The sequence below is a fragment of the Notothenia rossii genome, assembly GCF_949606895.1.
Source record: "Notothenia rossii genome assembly, chromosome: 8".
In the NCBI taxonomy this organism is placed as follows: Eukaryota; Metazoa; Chordata; class Actinopteri; order Perciformes; family Nototheniidae; genus Notothenia; species Notothenia rossii.
This window is the reverse complement of record NC_136906.1, coordinates 38,848,278-38,866,076: the sequence shown is the minus strand read 5'-3', so window position 1 is coordinate 38,866,076 and position 17,799 is coordinate 38,848,278. Positions and strand designations below refer to the sequence as shown.

The 17,799-nt window shown below is 39.6% G+C and overlaps 1 protein-coding gene across 1 annotated transcript in view; it reads left to right on the top strand.

Moving 5' to 3' along the window:
• Window positions 1-210: 210 nt before the first annotated feature.
• Window positions 211-17,799, top strand: part of gps1 (G protein pathway suppressor 1) — a 27,939-nt gene continuing 10,350 nt past the window's right edge. The window contains exons 1-4 of the mRNA XM_079645226.1: window positions 211-370; window positions 8,628-8,720; window positions 9,135-9,316; window positions 17,787-17,797. Of these exons, the coding sequence (XP_079501352.1) occupies window positions 287-370; window positions 8,628-8,720; window positions 9,135-9,316; window positions 17,787-17,797 (370 nt within the window). The 5' untranslated portion in view covers window positions 211-286. The remainder of the gene's footprint in view (window positions 371-8,627; window positions 8,721-9,134; window positions 9,317-17,786; window positions 17,798-17,799) is intronic.

Here is a 17,799-nt window from a genome sequence, read left to right as displayed (position 1 = left end):
GACCCCTGGTTTAGCTGATCAACAACTCAGTTTACCTTGGGGAATCTGCTTGGGAGACCATTAGACAAGGATTCAGTCTGTTAACAAATGTACTGAAGAGCAACCATAATTATAGAGAGTATTTTGTGTTTAAAAAAAGAAGTTTATTTTTCACACCGGTCTACTGCTTAGCAATCCTGTCCGATAGATGGCGGTAATGCCCTATTCGTTGTTTGCTAACCGCCATTAAAGCTCATAGAAGAAGACCCACTCGCCTGCTACAGTGCACGCCGCAAAAGGCATCTTTATGATATATCCCACTATAACGTTAACGACACCGAAGTCTGAAAAACGGAGCATGCCTTTGCCCGTGCAAGTGTTTAACTTTCAGGTAAGTCTTAACCGTCGCTTTGTTAATCATTTACAACTAGCCAGTCGTACTGGAGACTGAACATGATGGATCTTCATTGGCTATGGTGTAACCTTAGCTAGCTAAAGCTAAACTGTAAGCTACGTTCCAGTTCATTTTTAAATTCATCATTTAAGAGCACGCAATACCACCGTCATCATGCGGGATGATGTATATGATTTATATGCAGACATTAATTTAATAATAACCTTAATGTTAACATTTAAATGTATTGCTAACTTCCAGTGCATTCTAATATGACGCTCAGTTGAGAAACACGAATAAATAATAACGTTGACATTATTTAACACTGTGGGCTAGTTTGAGGAATTACCCTTACACTTCTGTAAAACGATAAACCATGTATGTATTTTGGTAAAACATTTGCGATTGAGTTTAGAACTGCAGGCTTAACAGCCGACTGAAGGCCTCCATTGGCTTATAACATAATGACGAATTTAGCATTTTTGTTCACTTCACCAGCAAAACAACTAATAAAGCTAACCTGTAGTTACTGGTGTACACGTATCCTACATTTGGTTCGTCAGCAAAGCAAAACATAACATAGACTGAAGAACAGTTTGTGTTTATCATTGTAGCCTGTAGCTAACGAAAGCTAGCATTGACAAGCCAACTTCCTGTTGTTAGCAGTTTGTCACATTAGCTTTAAGCTAACTGTAGGGCGGCTGATGAAGTTTTAGCGCTCTATCAAGATTCAAGATATGTTACTGTCATGTGTACAGGATAACAGGCAGATGCACTGTGCGAAGACATTCTTACACTCAGCTCTACACACTTAAATATTAAGAAAATATATACAGATATTATATAAGAACATTTTCAAATGTGAGCTGACATACATTAATAAAGAAAGAAGGTTAAATAAGTTGTGTGCAATTCCTGTCCCAGGAATGCATGATGTGCTGCATAATAAAAATAAAGATATATAAACAGCAGGGCAGGGTATGGTATATACATATATTCATAGGAATACATATTGTGAAACAATATAGTGACAGAGTTAGTGCTCATGGTCATGACTAGGATAATGTGACCATTTCCTTTTGAGGTGTCGCATAGAAAACATACAAAAAAATAAAATAGTTGGTTTGATAAGAAGAAACTTAATATTGATAAAAATGAAATTAACAATCCTTTGGAACCGTTTGACAAACTCAAAATGAACAAGTATCTTATGATAAATGATTAAGAAATTGATAGAGTATCTTAATTGTTATAAATAGAGGATACTATATACTGTACAACATATTGTGGGGACATGTGGGGATATAGATACAAATAAATAATATTCACCCCATAATAATTGTAAATAAAATCATGTATAAAGAGCTTACAAACACACATTGCTTGACTTCAATTCAGTATGAACCATGTGATCGGGATCATCATCAAAGGACAATAAAACAATGCATAACAGTATCCAAAAGCTAATGTCTGAAAGGAATGTGTGTGTTCAGGGATCAATTAGTTAGGACTACTGCAACATGTCCTCATGTTACAGTCACACGTTTTAATGTAGTTAATGACTGCAGGGAGGAAAATGAGATGTATAACATGTATTAAGTTTAAAGAAATGTTTAAATACAATTTATTGAATGGGCATGAGATGGATGAACTGTCGTAGTAAGACAGGGTTTTTTATATTATGAATGTTTTTATTTGTATTTGCGTTTTCTGTTTTGATTTGGTTCAGTTGTGATGGTGAATGTTTTTATTTATTGAAAATATCAAAAAAGGGTATTCACTTGTTCGACATACAATGATGTTTGTTGTTCAGAGTTTGTTGTAGATTATATAGGGTTGCAAAGGGGCGGAACATTTACGGAAAGTTTCCATGGGGAATTTTGGAAATATTCAATGCAAAATTAAACAAAACATGACATTTCAACAGATTTTTTTTTTTTTTTCTTTTAATCTTTTTTTATGTAGAACAGAACAAGTTTTAATTATTTTATTGAACAATTATTTGTTTCATTGAAGAACGAAAACAGGAATGTTGAGTTAAATATTACTCATCCCCCCCAACCCCACTCATTAAAAACTGAACAAAAATGCACCCCCATCCAAAAATCCCCACCAAGTCCCATTCAAAATGTTAAATGAAAAGAGCCCTTCTCCCTCCAAACAGTCCCATTAAACATGCACATCTTCCTTCAAGCAATCCTCTGCATTTTTGCTAAACCCTTTCAGTCAACGGGCTCTTCCTGGGCCTCATCAACAACACCTCTTCAGTGTCACTGTCCAGCCTTGTTGAGGATGGCTCTGTGTCAGGCTCAAAGAGCCTTAGGTTTGCCCGAATGCCAACCAGTTTTTCCACTCTCACATTTGTGAGCCTGTTGCAAACCTTTGTGTGGTCTCAATAGCCATGCAGTAAGCAGTGTGCTATGGTGTGGATATTCAAGTGTACTTGAATGGCACCTGTTTGTTTTAGTCAAGATTATGCTAACATATACTTTCCCCAACTATATTGAAGTTCCCTATGAAGAGCCAACCTTCAATTTTGAAAATTCCCAGTTTATTCCCATAAATCCCCATTAATTCCCTCGGAAAGTTTCCATCTTTGAAAATTCCCGGAATTTTGCAACCCTAACCCCTCGATTCCACCAGGTCCGTCTGCGTTGCGTCACGGCTGCGGCCTCCTCCGGCGTCATACCCTACCGGGCGCGTTTCAGAAGCATTTCAGAAACTGAGCGTCTTGCCTGCCGGCTCGCAGTTTTTGTTGATTTGTACATATTTCCTGGACAGGCTACTTTGTACAGACAAAGTTAATAGTACTTGTAATATTCCAGTTATAAACGACATGAATCAAATATGTGTTGCTGTATTTTAGTGGTAACAAAATGCATTCAACGTCATAATCAGTGGTGTAGTGGGGATTTTTTTACTGGGTGGACGGGGCGGGTGTGAGGGGGTGGTGCAATTTACATGATGCCGTTTAGACAATATAATAACAAAGGGCGGTGCCGGCTGTCAGTGAACCGATCCGGCCTTTCTGCGCGACTGTCACTCAAATGCGGGACATACTTCCTATTTGTGGGACGCGGGACAAATAATAAAAATGCTGTGTGCACTCCCACAGTGCGGGACACCTGGTCACCCTACACACACACACACACACACACGGTGCTGCCCCACACACGCACGCACGCGCGCTTCAAATCAAGTTGCATAAATGCTTGAGCTACGTTTTTATTATAATTACTGTGAAATCTGCCCATTAGGTTTTCGTCATTATTACAACAAATACACACTTGCAACTGATAACACTGGCAATGATTTTAGATTTATTAGACTATTAAAAAAAGAAATCACGCTTCAAATAAGTGGGGGTACGGCGAACCCCCGCGTCCAACGCCCACTACACCACTGATCATAATTATTCTATATATATATATATATATATATATATATATATATATATATATAGAATAATTATGATGTTGTATGCATTTTTGCCATAATCGAGCAGCCCTAGCTCGAAGTGCACCAGATAAAAGCATTTTACTTTAAAATGTTCAAAAAAATCTTCTCGGGGGGGGGGGGGCAGACCCCCGGAACCCCCTAGAGGATGTTGACGTCCACCCCCCAATTCAAACATGTTCATACTGAATAGAATACACTTGAAGCCATTTTGACGTATATTACCTATGTCAATAAGTTTCTGTTTTTGTAGTATATTTGTCTTTTGTAGAGATTTTTCATTTATTCTTTATATATGAAATCTCGCCTAGGGCAGCAAATTCTCTAGAACCAGCCCTGGTACTAGGCCTCAAGAGCCTTTCTTATGCTGGCAGACACATAGAAACAAATTGGAGGTGCGCACTTCGCATGTGCACACACTAAAACATTCCACGTGCTCCGCGCTCACATTATTTCATTTCATTTCAAACCTTTATTTAACCAGATTGGTCGCATTGAGATCATAGATCTCTTTTTCAAGGGAGACCTGCAGAATATAGGTTCCACATGAAACATAAAACAATAAAGGACATCATACATTATATTTACAGGATACATTTACATAGTTATAGACATTTTACAAGTGCCCATAGTACCCTAGCTTTAAAAACATGCAGAGGAATGAGATTGCTCAGTTTCAATTCTTGCTGAAGATTGTTCCAAGCAAGTGGAGCTGCGCACCTAAAAGCTGTCTTACCTAAGACAGTCCTTGCTCTTGGCACATGTAATAATACTACATCATATGATCTCAGACAATAACTGCTTGCAACTCTGTTATCAGAGAGCAGATATAATACGGGAGTTTACCCAACAAAGCTTTATAAATAAACGTGTACCAATGACTGAGCCTCTTTACAGTAAGTGATGGCAAACCTGCCTTGGCATACAGGGTACAGTGATGTGTAAGTGCTTTACAATTTGTGACAAATCTCAGTGCGCTGTGATAGGCAGCATCTAACTTGCATTCATATACAACAAATCACCATAGTCCGCACAGGTAAAAAGGTCACAGTGACTAGCATTTTCCTGACCTCAAGTGAGAAACAGGACTTGTTTCTGAAAAATAAACTTAGTCTAACCATCAGCTTTTTAAGCAGGTTAAAGTTTAAAAGTTTAAAAGTAAGACAATCATCAAGCCAGATACCTAAGTATTTATAACAGGTAACCACTTCAAGTACTTGTCCTTGCATAGTAACAATATCTAAAACAGGCTCTGGTGTCTTTTTAGCTTTTGAAAATTACATTACCATTACCGTGGTTTTATCAACATTTAAAAGAAGCTTAAGCTCAGCAAGCTGAGTCTGAATAATGTTAAAAACAGCCTGTAATTTAACACCAGCCTCCTTAATGGAAGGACCTGCACAGTACATAACGGTATCGTCCGCATAGAAATGTAAAGTAGCTTCATTCACATTTTTACCTTAACTGTTGATATATATGGAGAATAAAAGTGGACCTAAAACCAACCTTGAGGAACACCATTAGCAATGTTTAACCACTCAGAAGACAGCCCATCAAAGTGAACACATTGGGACCTTTCAGAGAGGTAGTTCACAAACCACCCCACTGCATGGCTGGATATGCCAATACTGAGTAGCCTCTGCTTTAAGATGCGATGATGGACGGTATCAAACGCTTTGGACAGGTCAATAAACAGAGCTGCACAACTCTGCTTATTATCTAAAATACTTGTAATGTCATTCAACACTTTCATTGTCGCAGTGATGGTGCTATGTTGCTTTCTGAAGCCTGACTGATGTTTAGACAGGATATTATTTTTACATAAAATGCTGGGCCCACGTGCCTTAGCACCGCTGCTATGACTCCATCCTAGGGGAAACACTGCTAAGGCTATATGTTTGCCGGGTGTCATTCTTTAGTTTTCCTGCTTATGTATATAGACATTATGACATACTAGTCAAATCTAAATCCAAACCATAAACTTCCGTCAAGAAATGTGGCTTCGCAGAGGTAGCATTTACAGTGGAGGAAATAAGTATTTGATCCCCTGCAGATATTGTAAGTTTACCCACTAAATTAACAGTCTGTCATTTTAATGGTAGGTTTATAAAAACAATGAGAGTAAGAATATCAAAAACAAAATCCAGAAATTGACATTATATAAAAGATACAAATTGATTTGCATTTAACTGAGGGAAATAAGTATTTGATCGCTTTCATGTGTTAGTACTTGGTGGAGAAACCCTTGTTGGACACACAGAGGTCAGACGCTTCTTGTAGCTGGTCTCCAGGTCTGTGCACATCTCAGGAAGGATGTTGGTCCACTTCTCTCTGAAGATGCTCTCCATATCCTTCAGGTTTTGAGGCTGATGCTTGGCCTCTCGAAGCTTCAGCTCCCTCCACAGATTTTCTATGGGATTAAGATCTGGAGACTGGGTAGCCCCCTCCCTCACCTAAATGTGCTGCTTCTTTAGCCACTCCTGTGTTGCCTTGGCCGTATGTTCAGGATCATTGTCCTGCTGGAAGACCCCCCCATGACCCATTTTCAGTGTCCTGGCTGAGGGAAGGAGGCTATCGGCCAAGATTTTACGGTACATGGCCCCCTCCATCCTCTCCTCGATGCTGGGAAGTGGTCCTGTCCCCTTAGCAGAAAAACACAGGGCGAGATCTTGTGTGGAGCCCCAGACCGAGGGCCATTGATGCCCATTTTATTTTTCTTCCATTTTCAAATAATGCCACCAACAGTTGTCTCCTTCTCACCAAGCTGCTTTCAGATGGTCTTGTAGCCAATCCCAGCCTGGTGCAGGTCTACAGTCTTGTCCCTGAGGTCCTTAGACAGCTCTTTAGTCTTGCCCATGGTGGAGATGTTGGAATCTGATTGGTTGATTCTGTGGACAGGTGTCTTTTATACAGGTAACAAGTTGATATTAGGAGTACTTTTTTTAACCTCTTCTACAACGCACCCGCGATACCGGGGGGGAAAACGCGTCATCTGCAGGAAACAGCGTCTGAGGGCATCTTAATATTCAATAACCTATGAATGTTTTATATCCATGTAACGGCAAGAAACTCAGCTAACGGTTTTTTTTTTTTTTTTATTTTATTTTAAACACAAAGCTAGCGCTGAGCCTATGAATTAGCAACGAGCGAAAAATGCTAACTGGGTGTTGCACAGAAACTCACTCATAACACCCTTGTTACTTACCGTAGCTGCACGCCCAACCCATCGATTCGCATCGTGAGATGACACAGAATCGATGGGTACATACAGTTGCAAGAAAAAGTATGTGAACCCTTTGGAATTACTTGGATTTCTGCATAAGTTGGTCATAAAATGGAGGAAGCCACTGCTGTCCAGAAAAAAACATTGCTGCACGTTTGAAGTTTGCAAAAGAGCACCTGGATGTTCCACAGCTACTGGCAAAATATTCTGTGGACAGATGAAACCAAAGTTGAGTTGTTTGGAAGGAACACACAACGCTATGTGTGGAGAAAAAAAGGCACAGCACACCAACATCAAAACCTCATCCCAACTGTGAAGTATGGTGGAGGGAGCATCATGGTTTGGGGCTGCTTTGCTGCCTCAGGGCCTGGACAGATTGCCATCATCGACGGAAAAATGAATTCTCAAGTTTATCAAGACATTTTGCTGGAGAACTTAAGGCCATCTGTCCACCAATTGAAGATGGGTGATGCAACAGGACAACGACCCTAAGCACAGAAGTAAATCAACAACAGAATGGCTTCAACAGAATAAAATACGCCTTCTGGAGTGGCCCAGTCAGAGTCCTGACCTCAACCCAATTGAGATGCTGTGGCATGACCTCAGGAGAGCGATTCGCACCAGACAATCCCAAGAATATTGCTGAACTGAAACAGTTTTGTAAAGAGGAATGGTCCAAAATTCCTGCTGCCAAAGGAGGGTCAACCAGTTATTAAATCCAAGGGTTCACATACTTTTTCCACCCTGCACTGTGAATGTTTACATGGTGTGTTCAATAAAAACATAAAAACATATTGTTTGTGTGGTTTTAGCTTAAGCAGACTGTGTTTGTCTATTGTTGTGACTTAGATGAAAATCAGAGCACATTTTATGACCAATTTATGCAGAAATCCAGGTAGTTCCAAAGGGTTCACATACTTTTTCTTGCAACTGTACATCATCACTCCATGATAAGAACTTGCGAAGCTATTAACAAGAACAGACATCAAAACATGTGGCAGTAGGTAGCTAAAACGGCAACATGGCTCACCTTGGTCGTTGTCTGGTCAAAAGTGGTCTTCAATGGCATTAAAAAGATAAAAATGCTGCTGAAGGTTAATCCATAGGTTAATCCAATGTGTCTGTGTCCCTTTGAAATGATTTCTGATAATCCATAAGCAATAAACCTGCTTTTCCGTTTCCAGATGTCGGAGCAAGAGATAGGTTCGCTTATGCAAAACTGCATGCGCAAAGCCCCCTGTGTAGAACAGGGAGGCTAAAGAGATTGTGAAAAACTGTTGAAATTAGTACAAATATTTTATATCCATTGTGAATTCTTTTCCAATACAATTATTTCTCACACCAACATTCTCCAATGTATTGACAGCTATTATTACCAAACATGCTCTTGAAGCAGTTTTATAGTTGTACTTAATTATTTGGAGCACTCATCTAAAACTGACTTGAAGTTTCTATTAGCTTTTAAATCTATGAAACATTTAAATTTAATCCTAGTATTATTTGGAATTATTTTTATATATAATGTGGATCGTGTGTTGTATTGTGATAAGTGCTAACCTCTGCTGTGTTCTTCAGGGGTCTGTGGAACCCATGCAGATAGACGCTGACCCCCAGGATGACCAGCAGAATGCTCCGGACACCAACTACATTGTAGAGAACCCAACACTGGTACTGATCTGAAACACTTGTATTTAAATACTCTTAGAGTCTGGGACCCTTCACCTTTGAGCCTACAATTCTGGTACCTGAATTGTTAATACTGGAACCAAAAGGGCTCTGTACTCTGCTCCCTGTAAAGAAAATTTGTTTAAAAAAGTTTTCCAACCTTCTCAATTTAAACATTATTTATTGAGAACATTTTGTTATCAATTTAGAATATTGAATCACCGATATATCGGCCATTGTTAGCCCTTTTTTCTCTCAAAGGCACATCAGCTAATTAGGTGAAATGCGCCAATGGCGGTAACCAATATTTATTTGTTTTGCTGGTCCATGTGACTAAGTACTGTTGGAGAGGTTGTCATTTTTTTATTAATGACCATGACCTTGTTTAAGATCTTTCCCCTGTCACTCCCTGTGTAGGACCTGGAGCAGTATGCCACCAGCTACAGTGGGTTGATGCGCATTGAGAGGCTTCAGTTCATCGCTGAGCACTGTCCTCAGCTGAGAGTGGAGGCCCTGAAGATGGCCCTCACCTTCGTCCAGAGGACCTTCAATGTGGACACCTATGAAGAAATCCACCGCAAACTCACAGAGGCCACTAGGTATTTCAGTCATTGATCCTCCTCTGATCCAGACCAATGTTTTTGAAGAGGGCCCTTTTTTAATGAGTGCCATCCTGATTTAAAATCAGACCATGTGAGCAGCCTAACAGTGTTCTCTTACCACATAGATTGTGGTTGTTACTATTTTCTTCGTTTCAAACAATAATACAATGCGATATATTTTACAGTAAAATTCACATTTTCCGTTATGATAATACAGTGCCACTCCAGGGTTAAAAAAAAAAAAAAGTAATGAAGATGTCCTACCTTGGAAAATAAGACAAATAATCGTAAGTAAGCAAAAAGAATAATGATGGAAAGAGAATACAAGCGGCAAAGGTGTTAATAATTCTTATTGTATTAGTAGATTGATGACAGGGGCCCATCGCTTGATAAATATATTTTTATGTAGGCGTAATAAATATGTGATTTGCTCCATGTGGTGGATATCCCACACTCTGAATCCAGCAGTTATAGGTGGGAGGTTCTGGTTTCAACCATTTAATTGTGATGCAATTCAGGGCCACTGTCAATACAATTCTTAATAGATAAGTCTTAGACCTCTCTTCTAGACCCTCAGGTAAGACTCCTAGGCCGTTTCTCAATCGCGAGGATGCTTGCTTGGTAGCACATGTCTTCCGAGTCACTTCCTTCAGAAGCTAGGCAAGAATCCTTCCTGGCATTCGGAAAACGAAGAGTGGAACAGGCTAGCAAGTGTGAAGGTGTGCGTCATATGGGAGGCCCCGCCTTACATTTTCCGCCACAGATTTGGGGAAATTGGTCTGTGCGCAAAGCATTGTGGGGGTTCGAAGGACGCGAAGTCTACCCATGTGCAGCCTCGAAATTACCCCCAAACCAAGGACGCGGCCTCGGTGGAATTCCAAGTATGCTGGAGATTGGAACAATCCTTCGGCGGCACTCGATGACATAGTATCCTTGAAATATTGGCTTGGAAGCCAGTTTTCTCGCCATTGAGAAACGGCCCCAGTATAGCCAACATCGGATTTAGAGCAATATTCTGCTGGAACACTTCTTTAACCCTTTGGAGTCGACCGTCACGCCGGCGTGATCCGATCAAATGACCTGTTCAAGCCGGTGCCGCATAAAAACAACAGTCCGGACAACATTGCCGTGTGTTTCTGTCAAAAGCACTGGCTTGAAACCATATCCCAGTCTTTGTTTCATGCAAAAAGACCCAGTAAACATGAAGATACGATGATATAAAGTTAATACATTTGAAAAGTATGAAAAATGGAAGCACATATTTGAATATCTTCGCCGTATTTGATCATTTTACGAAACGGAAAATACTGGAAACTGTAGATCCTGCTCAACAGGATGTATATGTGTATTTCTGTCGAAAGTACTGGCTTGAAACTATATGCCAGTCTTTGTTTCATGCAAAAATACCCAATAAACACGGAGATACGATGATATAAAGTTAATACAAATATATTTCAAAAGTATGAATAATGGAAGCACATATTTGAATATCTTCGCCGTATTTTATCATTTACGAAACGGAAAATACTGGAAACTGTAGATTCTGCTCAACAGGATGTATTTACCAGGGAGGGGGTGAGGTAATCAGGTAAACGGAGTGATACGAAGCAAGACGAAAAGAGACGAAGAGGGACGGCGGGAAATGGAGAGAGACGAAGATATACGAAGACAGGCGGCGGGAGACAAAGAGACGGCGGGAGACTGCGATTGAAGTAAAGTGACAGACACACATTGAAAATTTAGATATAGTTAGATTTTAGAGTTTTAAAGATTCAACTATGATGAAGAGAACTCTGAACGTGAGTCAAGCTATGAGCTTGTTTTTTGACATGGAGGAGGAGGAGCCTGTGATGTTGCCCTCTTGTCGTAGTTGACAAACTACTTTGAAGCGTGGCACAGATAAAGACAGAAAAAACTGATTTTTGTTCATAATGTGTGTATATATATTATATATATTATATTATTATATTTATAATAACACTTTTGCCTTATCAGAATGAAATCCCATGTACATTATTTAAAGAGCATCTTGCAGGTTGTTATTTTTTTATACATTTATGCTTAAACTTGCTTGAAAATTACTATTAAAAAAAGTGAATGCAGGATTTGATATGTTTTACGAGACATAAGGGCAGGAATTCAGAGGGAAAGGAGCAATTTTGAGCTCTGCTCTTAAAAACTGCTTTTTTTTAAGGTCATGCGTCAAACGCGTCATATTACATCACACAGGGAACACATCTCCGCTCTCTGACCGCGGGTATAGTAGAGTTGCGTTGAGTAGAGCGGTTGTGTTTTAAGGAGCTGGTATTTTTCGGTAGTTTTACATTGTATTTCACCATTTGTAATCATGGTGCAGTATTGTGTTTGTGCAGGTTGCACAAATACCAGCCTGTCAGGACATCGAGTCCACAGTAAAAAGGACCGGAGCTAGCGTTCGTTCCTGCAGCACATACTCTCCACAGCTTTATCAGGAAACCATATTACTTCTCTCTCCCCCCCCTTCGCTGCTCTCTCTCTCTCTCTCTCCCCCTGTACACGGCACCGTAAGACGTAGTGTGGAGTTGCATTAGGTAACGCTGTGGTGGCTGTACTGCTCCAGCCGTCTCCTTTGTGTTTGTTTGTTTCCCCCTCTCTGTGTTGTTTGTGTGTGCGTGGTGGCTGTCGCTCCCGGATCCCGGCTCAACCTCCACTCACCTGCTGCAATCAGCTGTGCACCCTCCCCGACTACACACCTGCTTTCCATCAAGCCATTTACAACGACATATCAACGGAGGCTCCACAACCTTTCTCCGCCAGATCGTCAAGTATCAGCCGTATCTCGCGTGTCTCCTCCGGTACACAGCACCGTAGTGTGGAGTTGCATTAGGTAACGCGAGATACGGCTGATACTTGCGCATTAGTTTCTGTTATGGATCAGTATCAACAGTCCTGCCAGTAACGTTACTATATTATCAATGCTACTTTAGTTATAGCCTGATATATGATAGCTAACTTTACAATGTTGTGATGTGACGTTAGCTAACATTCTGTAGCTAACGCCGGTCACTCACCAAGATAGCTGCCCAGTTCTCCTCTGGTTCTCCTCACACCACAGCTCAATTTCTCTCCGATGGCCGTTATTTATTCTAATCCTCGGCTGCTCCTGGTCTCTTGGACGCCTAGCAGGCTCATAATTATAAGGTTGTGGTCCGTCATATGCATTCGAATATTCATGTTCAACTTCTTCTGTGTCTTCTGTGTCGAAACTAGCATTGGGATCCATGTTTATTAATACGTTACACCGGCCGCTCTCCCCCTTGTGTCCCCCGTGTTACGTCACACGCGGGAGGTCACGTGCCGAGGCTTTTTTATGCGGAAGTGAACATTTCTTACAAAAACGACGCCAGATTTCACTGTAGTGTATATTTCTGTATATTTTTGGGAAAATCTAGTGTATTCATCATTTTCCTACACATTTATTCACAGGTGTCTCTAACCTGGAAGTTGCTATTTAAGCTTTTAAATGTTTTGTTGTGCCTACTGTGTCACTGTTGACAGAACTTGAGAAATGAGGGGGAAAAGCCTATGGATACACCTGTTATTTGTTCATAGAATTTGTATATAGGTTCATGCTACCTCAATCAAACTTTCACATTATCATAGTGGCATCCCATGCATCTATTTCCAGCTTTCAAATGGTTTCGTTGTGTATGTTTGTGTTACCTATACGAAAAATAACATCATTTTCAAAATCTGTTTTTTTGTGATTTTGGGTCCAAAATGTTCATATAGTATCTCAAAATGAAATAAATAACTATCAGGTTATATAGGTGAGGTTGTCCTTAAAAAAAAGATACCAAACATTGACATGCCAAACATTTCTTAATGGGGTTTAGTAAAACAAATCAAAAGTATGCGAAAACGGTCAAATTAGCGCAGGACTCCAAAGGGTTAAGAGCATCAAATATCTCTTTCCAAAATGTATGTAATTTAGGGCATAACCAAAATATATGAGTATGATTTGCCACAGTTCCTCCAACATAAGTTAGTATGTGTTGGGCCCATTTTTTACAATATATCTGGTGTTCGGAAATATCTGGTAACTACTTTCCATTTAAATTCTCTCCATGTATATGAGTTTGTCACTAAGTTTGCTTCGGTGAATATGTCCTCCCAGGTATCTTGGGTAATATCTACGTTCATTTCTAATTCCCATCTTTGCTTTATATTCACCGAGCTATCCAGATTCATTAATAGGAATATTTCATATAATTTACCAACTATTTTCGGTCCTTTATTTCCCAATTTTAATTGTATCAGATAATTTTGTTTTGGGGTAGGTCTTCTGATTTTTTTCCCCCCCCATTCTTTGTGGGTGGTAAGGAAATGTCTGAGCTGCAAATATCAAAAAAAGTCTGTTTTAGGAATATGGAAATCATTTTTTAGCTGTTCAAATGTCCTAAGATTATCTTTATCCAGTATCTGATATAATGAAGTCAAGCCATGTTCCGACCTTTTTTTAAACCCTGCATCTAAATTGCTAGGCATAAAGGTTCTCATATAACCAAGCGGTTAGCGGTGAAACCCAAATGCTGATTGTAACCCAAATGCTGATTGTATTTTTTTCCATATTTTTAAAGTAGCTGCAGTCCATTGTCCCATTTCCTTTATGGGGGCTTCTGAAAAAGGCAATATATGCAGAGGCTTTGGGCACATAATTTGCTCAATATTAAGCCAGCGTGTGTAAGTACAGTTCTGGACCCACGCTACTAAGGGTTTAATATGTGCAGCCCAGTAGTAGTATCTTAAATTGGGAAGTTTAAGACCTCCATCTGGTTTAGATAGCTGTATTGTTTTAAGCCTAATTCTTGGGTGCTTCCTTTGCCATATGAACTGGGAGATTAGTTTATCCAAGGGGTCAAAAGTCGATTTAGGGACTTCAATAGGTAGCATCTCAAATAAATAAAGTAACCTGGGCAAAACATTCATACGTATTGTCTCCACACGACCTAGTAGAGAGAGGGGGAGTGTAGACCATCGGTCCATATCGCTACCAATACATTTAATTAATTTCTTATAATTGGCATCATATAGATCATGTGCTGATTTGGTGATATATATATCCCAAGGTAATTAAAGCCGTCTTTCGACAATGTATAACCACTCTGGAGTTTTGTACTCTGATATTCTACCATTAATATCCATGGCTTCTGTTTTTCCTACGTTAATTTTGTAGCCTGAATAATATCAATATTGGGTTATCAATTTCTTTAAATGTGGTATCGTTGTTGTCGGTTCTGTTAAGTACAGTAATACATCATCTGCATAGAGAGACAACTTATGCACCTCACCATGTATTTCAATTCCTTTTATGCTCATATCATCCCTTACCAGTTGTGCCAATGGCTCAATGCTAACAGCGGCTTGTGGTTCTGAATAAAGTGTGTGTATCCAATTAATGAAATTAGGGCCGAATTTTAATCGTTTTAGTGTTTGAGTCAAGTATTGCCATGATACCCGATCAAAGGTCTTTTGGGCATCCAGTGATAAAATCATTGCTTCATTTTCCTTATCCCTCTGTTATGACATTATATTAAACAGCCTTCTAATGTTATCTCCATAATGTTTCCCAGTAATAAAACCTGTCTGATCAGGATGAATAATATGATTGATAATTTTACTGACCCGTTTAGCTAAAATTGCTGTCAGAATGCGCAAGTCTCAATTCATTAATGATATTGGCCTGTAAGATTGGCATTCAGTCGGATCTTTACCCTCTTTATGTATTACTATTATAGTGGCCTCTCTCCAGGAGGGAGCCATAATCTTTGTCTTTAATGCGTAGTGGTACGCTTTTAATAAAAGTGGGGATAATATGTCAATTAAAGTTTTGTAGAATTCATTAATGAATCCATCTGGTCCAGGACTTTTATTATTTTTCAGAGTAGCTATAACTTGCTTAATTTCCAAATCTGCTATTGGATCGTCTAATCCCTTGGAGCTAATTCTGTTAATTCAGTCAAATGTATGTTTTTCAGAAATGTTTCCAATTGTGTATCAGTGCAGGTGTCTGAGTTACTATAGAGCAGGGGTGGGGAACCTTTTTCCTCTCAAGGGCCATTTCAATTTTTTCAACATCCTCCGAGGGCCGTACAAATTATTGAACTCAACGTCTGCTTAAAAATACTAAAATCACAGCCCATTCATTTCGCCTTTCTTTCATGCTGTGCAAAGAAAAAGCAACCTCTTAATCCAGATATCTTACCATGACTCGCGTATGCATGCACGTGCACAGTTGTGGCATGACCACCAAAACAGAAAGATATGGACACATGATGTGTGCAAATGTATTTAGTATCCTATCCATGTGGACATGATTTAAGTGTGTAGGGGGGGGGGGGGGACCTAACCTCCTCTAGGGGGGTCCATATGCTCCCCCGGGAAGATTTTTTTTTAAATGTTGAAGGTAAAAGCATCAATCTGGTGCACTTTGACAGCAACATTAGGAGATCTATGGATACATCTCTCTCAACATCCATATGAAACAGAACTGTTTTCTTTCTTTATGGATATTTTACAAATCACCTTTCAAACTGTATTCTAGTTTATTAATAACAACTTTTTTTTTACCGTCATATAGTATTTTATACCTGTTTACTTTAATCTCTTATTTTTTTTTATAATAACTATAATGGTCATATAAAGATGTGCCTTTACCTCACTTGTAGAAAAAGCTTCTTGTATTTGTTAGCATAGCTAGCTAACCAGATGCTAATAACAACAAAGTTATTGACTGTATGATCAGTATGACAGATGAATAGATCGCCACTGGGCTTACAACTAAGACACAGCCACACAACAACTGCGGCATGTGTACGTCTCCTTATGGGTACTGCCATTTTTGGAAGTGGCGGAATGGCGTTCTGGTGCTCTCCGTCAGAACTGCACCTGCACCCTTGTCAGTCGAGACCATGGTTGCGTTACGATAATCCAAAAATCAGCTCCTAAATTCTAACCCTATCTCCTATTCCTTGACCTCTGAGTGAAACGTCACGGGGTTAAGGGATAGTGGATAGGATAATTCAAAGGGATTTAGGAGAAGAGACTGCGGTACTTTAGAGAATCAGAATGCACTTTCACTATCTGACGTGTTTATGATGCGCCAGGGGACGTCCTGAATGTGCGTCTGCTGCTGTGGGGAAACTATGGAAACTACAGTGTTCTATACAGCGGACTACAACATGGATGTTTAATAAGAAGGAGGGACTCATCTAGAGACTCTGCACCGTGCTCTGATGCTGTTGCTTTATGCTTTATGAACGTGGACATCAGAGAAACATATTCTTCATGACCAAAGTTGGAATTGAAATAAAAAAGGAAAGTGAGATTTATGCTCGTCACCCTCTCCCTCCGGTCCACATTAATACAAATGATCCCAATACGTATGATTGTATGAAAATATCTTAAAATCAATACAAATGTATTTATTATAAACATTAGTCTTTAACACCTATCACTGTATATATCACCATTCAAACATCTTTTAAAAGTTGAACAAACCCCACACAGCTCAGTGAAATGTTGACTTTATTTGATCATTTCAGTAAAAACTAACGTTCATATTTCTCTTTTTGATTATAATACTGATGAACGTTCAAAACAAAGCACTTTGGCAACTTACCACATACGTTTTAAAATGCTTATTAAGCGCCGTAACTTTCATGATATAATTTCTCCGTCACAATCGTTTGTTTCCGTGAACGGCCAACTGTTGAGTGACGGCAAATGCTGCGGCTGCAATGCATTGTGGGGCAGCATTTTCTCCTCTCCTTTCGGTTAGGGAGGTCCAGTGGTTCCTAAGCTAAAGGAGGTTATAAAGGAAGTTTGAAACCTCCTTTCCTTTCATTTGGAGAATTGGAACGGCACTTAACATGGCTTCCACTGACGTACTTCCTGGTCATTTCACTTGGTTAGGAAGGTTCCTGAGCTAAATGGACTATTGGAACGCAACCCATGGTTGAGACATATACCACGTGATGACACGTTAGGCTCGTGTTGTGTTCAAGGACCCAGACCTTGGCAGGGAAAACATGCACTCCCTTGTTTAATTTTTTTGCGGTCTAGATTTCTTAAATTTTTCTTTTTTGCGTGTGTTTATAATTAACTCAGGGCCGTACCAAATGGTATCGCTGGGCCTTATACGGCCCGGGGGCCGGAGGTTCCCACCCCTGCTATAGAGGGATTTTTAAAACTCTGTAAAGGATGCTATTTCATCTGGTCTAGTGTGGAATTGGAGTCCTTTGATTTTATTCTGTTCACTATATTAGACGACTGCTGTTTCTTTAGTCTAAATGCCAGTAGTGAAATTGCCCTATTACCGTATTCATATATCGCTGATTAGTGAACCTTAAGTTCCCCTCAATATTATCTGCAACCCACACTCTTTTAAACCAAAATTAACTTTATTGTATATTTTGTTCCCCTGTAGGGAGGTGCAGGGT